Here is a 4,400-nt window from a genome sequence, read left to right on the forward strand (position 1 = left end):
CCTTGAAATCCTTTCCTTCAATAGTAAGGGTTAACACAGGCCTATTTTTTGTAATTGGCTGGACCCAATAAGCATCTGAGGAGCCCAAAGGGGTAATGCCTCGGGGCCTGGAAGAAATTGAGGATGTACTTCCAGTAATTAAAGGCAGAAGAACCACTTGTGCTAGATGGGTGCCCTGTGGAACGGCAGCTACTCCATTGATAGCGGCTGCTAGGATTTTTATTTCCCCGGTAAAGTCACCGTCAATAATACCGGGAAAAACTTGAATGCCTTTAAGGGTGGCTGATGCTCGGCCAAGAATAAAAGCACAGGTACCCGAAGGCAAGGGGCCCCACACCCCTGTAGGGATAATTTGTGGGCCCTGGGTGGAATCTAATATTGTATCGGAGGCGGCACAGAGGTCCAGTCCTGCGCTACCGGGGGTTGCTCATTGGAGAGAAGCAATTGTTGAGGTATTTGCTGAGCCTGAGGCTGGGAAGGGACAAACCATACTGCCCCAGGGTTTGTCCTTTGAGAAACTGGGGCCAGGGGCTGGCCCCTCTGGGAGTTTCCCGGCACACTAGGAGGGAGGGGTTGGCCTGAAGAATTAGTCTTTGACCTGCATTCATTTGCCCAGTGATAACCCCTATGACATCGGGGGCATGGGGTGGAGGGGAGCGGCCTACCTGGAGGAGATGGAGCCGCGCCTTGGGCCATGGGCCTGTTTGATAAGGCAGTTGGACATTCGCAGGCAAAATGTCCAGGCTGTTTACAGGCGTAGCAAGTGGAGGTCCCCTTGGAGGGATTTTGCGTCAGTTTGAGTGCGGCCCCAATTGCCAAGCCCATGGCATGGGCTGATCCCACACCAGCGCAGAGCCTCACATAGTCTGAAAGATCACCCTTATGTTTATGAGGCCGAAGAATATCTTTACAAGCTGGGTTGGCATTTTCAAAGGCGAGGTGCGTAACAAATGCACTTCCATTTTCTCCTGGGCCAACTAGTCTCTCAGCTGCAACATTAAGGCGCGAGACAAAATCACTATAAGGCTCGTCGGGCCCCTGCTGAATCTTAGCCAAAGAGGTAGTGACTGCTCCCCTTTGAGGGAGCTTTCTCCAAGCCCCTAGTCCGGCAGTTTTAATTTGCGCCAGAAGTCCATCAGGGAACTGGGCTTGTGAATTGTTGGAATTATATGGGGCATCTCCCAAAAGTTTTTTGAGGGGCCAATTTTTAGATGAAGCTTTAGCAAAATTTTGTTGGGCTATTTCTTTACAAATTTGAACATAATCAGCCCTCCACAGGACATAGTCACCTCCGCTGAGAGCAGCTCTGGCGAGGAAGTCCCAATCATTAGGTGTAAGCCACCGGGCACTCTGGCTTTCCAATAAGGCCTGAGTATACAGGGCAGTGGGACCATACTGGGTGCAAGCAGTTTTAAGTTTTTCAATAAATCTGAGACTAAGTTTTTTATAGGGTGGCGGCTGTCCATTACCAGGTCCTTGATTGGGGACCTGATCTTCCTCCTCTGACCCAGGTTCCTCACTATCTTCCTCAGAGTGGTGGGGCGAATTCTCCTCAGCCTCATTTTCCCCATCAGCGGCAGGCTCAGAATGACCTCCGGCTTGCCTCCTGGTTACAGGGAAAGCTAGAAGGGGTTGGGTTTTGGACCTGACTTTACCTTGTTTAGGTTTTGGAAGGGGCTGCTCTAAGGCAAGGTGGCGGAGCTCCTCGTCAAGGGATTTTATTTCCTTAAGGAGCTGGATGTGCTCTCGTCTCTGTTGAAGTGACTGTCGCAAGGCCGACAAGTCAGGCACAGGAGGGTTAAAGTCATAGAGAGCGGGGGCACAAATGGGAAGGTGCGGGTGAGTATTGTATGGCGGGGGATTTTTAACATTTTGGGGCCAATTGGAATTATGATAGTGCACGACCTCTTCCTCTGGGGCAGCTTCCTCATCTGAATCTAATTTGTCTCGGATGGCAGGATATAGTCGGCTCGCTTCGTTGGTAGGGGCTAAAGTGGACTCTTTAATTTTATTGTTGGGGTCATCATCAGTGGAGGGTATATCTAGAATGACAGATGGGCATTTAGATGCAGGTCGGGAGGATTGCTGTAACGTCTCCTCACCATCCCTTACTAGGGCATCAATAGTCTTATCTAGGTGACGGGTTTTTAGAATGTCATTAATCAGGTTCCAATATGAAAAAATCGTAATAGGCACTTTTGCAGGGCCAAAGATCTCATGAAAATCCTTTAAACAACTTCCAACTCTTTCCCACTTGATCTCGTCAATTGTTCCTTCCTTGGGGAACCAGGGACACAATCTTTCTACATACTCAAAAAATGCCTTTAGATCCTTATTTTTAACCCGAACTCCTCGTGTCTTGAGGGCCTCCCTGAGACCTGAAATGAACATTTCCCGTGACGATAATGCCTGTCCCATGGCTGTCACTTACCTTGCGCCGTCTTCACTCCACAGCGTCGACCGATGCTGATGATCTCGGGTGGGCAGCTCCGAGCCGGTCGCACAATCACTTGGATCCAAGTTTTCCTCCTGGAAGGCGGCGTTCCTCCAATCTTACAGGCACTTGAACCCCAAGGGCCGCACTCGAGCCCCACGTTGGGCGCCAGTTGTCCCGTCCCACGGGACAGCAACTGGGGCCAAACACCTAGAAGGAGAAATGAAAGGGACAGGAGACACAAGGATGGCAGCAAGACAGGTGCCGATCAAGCTGCGACTTTATTTTTCAACCACACACTTATATATCATCGAGGCAGGGTATCGGGAGGGGGAAGGAGGGTGGGCTTATCTTGTAGCTGCAATGCTAGTGCAAGTAGGGGAAAGGTTACAAGGCCTTAAGGCACAAGGTCACACAAGGTTGCGTTATCAGTACTATCAGGTCTGGCCTGTCCAGCCCTGTCTCTCAACTAAGAGGTCACATGCTGCGTGGTCCCCGACACATCCAGACCAATAATAATACAATCAATAGTCAGAAGAATGGTGTGAAAATGTATTTGGATAGCTTTTTCCTTGGATTTATTACATAATTTATTTGAAAAGCAGAGTTACAGCGAAGGAGGGAGGGAGGGTTCCCTCCTCAAATGGATGCAATGGTCAGTGTTGGACCAGGCCAAAGCTGTGAGCCTGGGAATACTTCCAGGTCTCTCATATGGTGGCACTATCCCAAGCACTTGGGCCATCCCCTGATACCCACTCAGGTACATCAGCAGAGAGCTGGACTGAAATGGGGTGGCCAGGTCTTGGACCTGGGCTCATGGAATGCCAATGTTGCATTCATTGATTTAACCAGCTGAGTCAAATGCCAGGCCTTAAATTGCTTTTGTCATTTCATGCTGGGAGGTGACCACTGCCAGAGAGGATGGCCTCCAGTGTTTGCTGTCTAAGGCTACATGTCAGGAATAGGATACGGAAACTCTCCAACATCAAGTAACAAAAGCTATTCACGGGGTCTGGTATTGTGGTTCAGTTAGTTGAGCCACCACCATGTGAGTGCCATTTTTCTTTCTAGTTTTAAGAACAAAGCAAGGGAAAGCAATGGGAATACTCATCTCTTTGTTAATTGTTTCTTTTGTCATAAATTGCAATACTTGAAGCCTTTGAATTTCCTTATATTTGGCCATATTACTCATTTTAATTTGGCCTGTGGATTTCCACTTTATCTAGGCAAATTTTAACTTCCAAAAACTTAGTTTACTTTTAATTTGTTACTTATTCTTTTAGAGTCACTCTGCCTCCTATGGAATAATTGAGTTCATTTGACCATGGAAAATTGAAGCATTGTTATAATTAAAAATAAGTATAATAAGTGAATACCTTATTTTTTCTTCTCTTTTCTTTTTGTAATTTTCCTAAGATCATATGTTGTATTTTGTTTAAATTTAGAGCTATCCATTGCTACAATTGTAATTTGGGCCACACTATGGATTTCGCCCATGAAATTTTGAAAATAGGCAAATACTGGAAGTTGTGAAAATTAATTTTAATAAAGACTTATTTATTTTAAAGGCAGAGTTAGAGGGGGGGATGGAGCAAGGGAAGGAGGAAGACAGACAGAGACAGAGACAGAGAAAGATCTTCCATCTACTACTTCATTGCCCAAATGGCTGCAATGCTCAATGTTGGGCCAGGCAGAAGCCAAGAACCACGAGCTTCATCAGGATCTCCCAAATGAGTGCAGGGGCCCAAGATCTTGAGCCATCCTCTATTGCTTTCCCAGGCACATTAGCAGGGAGCTGGATTGGAAGTGGAGCATCCAAGAGTGGAATCAGCATTCATATGGGATGATGGCATCATAGACTCTGGCTTAACCCATTAAGCCACAATGCTGGTCTCAAGAGTTAATTTAGACCCTGTTCTATGGAAACACCATAGTCCATCAGGGTCCTTTTAAATCTGCTTATTAT

General features: G+C 47.1%; 1 protein-coding gene across 1 annotated transcript; it reads right to left on the reverse strand.

The window, feature by feature from the left end:
- Positions 1-372: 372 nt before the first annotated feature.
- Positions 373-2,418, reverse strand: LOC149119458 (endogenous retrovirus group K member 10 Gag polyprotein-like). The gene has a single exon (XM_089325109.1). It carries the CDS (start codon positions 2,416-2,418, stop codon positions 373-375), a length of 2,046 nt encoding a protein of 681 aa, XP_089181235.1.
- Between the last annotated feature and the right edge of the window lie 1,982 nt (positions 2,419-4,400).

Source organism: Oryctolagus cuniculus, chromosome Y, assembly GCF_051225735.1.
Source record: "Oryctolagus cuniculus isolate XC-2025 breed Fujian yellow rabbit chromosome Y, ASM5122573v1, whole genome shotgun sequence".
Lineage (NCBI taxonomy): Eukaryota > Metazoa > Chordata > Mammalia > Lagomorpha > Leporidae > Oryctolagus > Oryctolagus cuniculus.

Bases quoted from the DNA above. Each gene is read 5' to 3' on its own strand.
- LOC149119458 (XM_089325109.1), bottom strand. From the start codon at position 2,418: ATGGGACAGGCATTATCGTCACGGGAAATGTTCATTTCAGGTCTCAGG.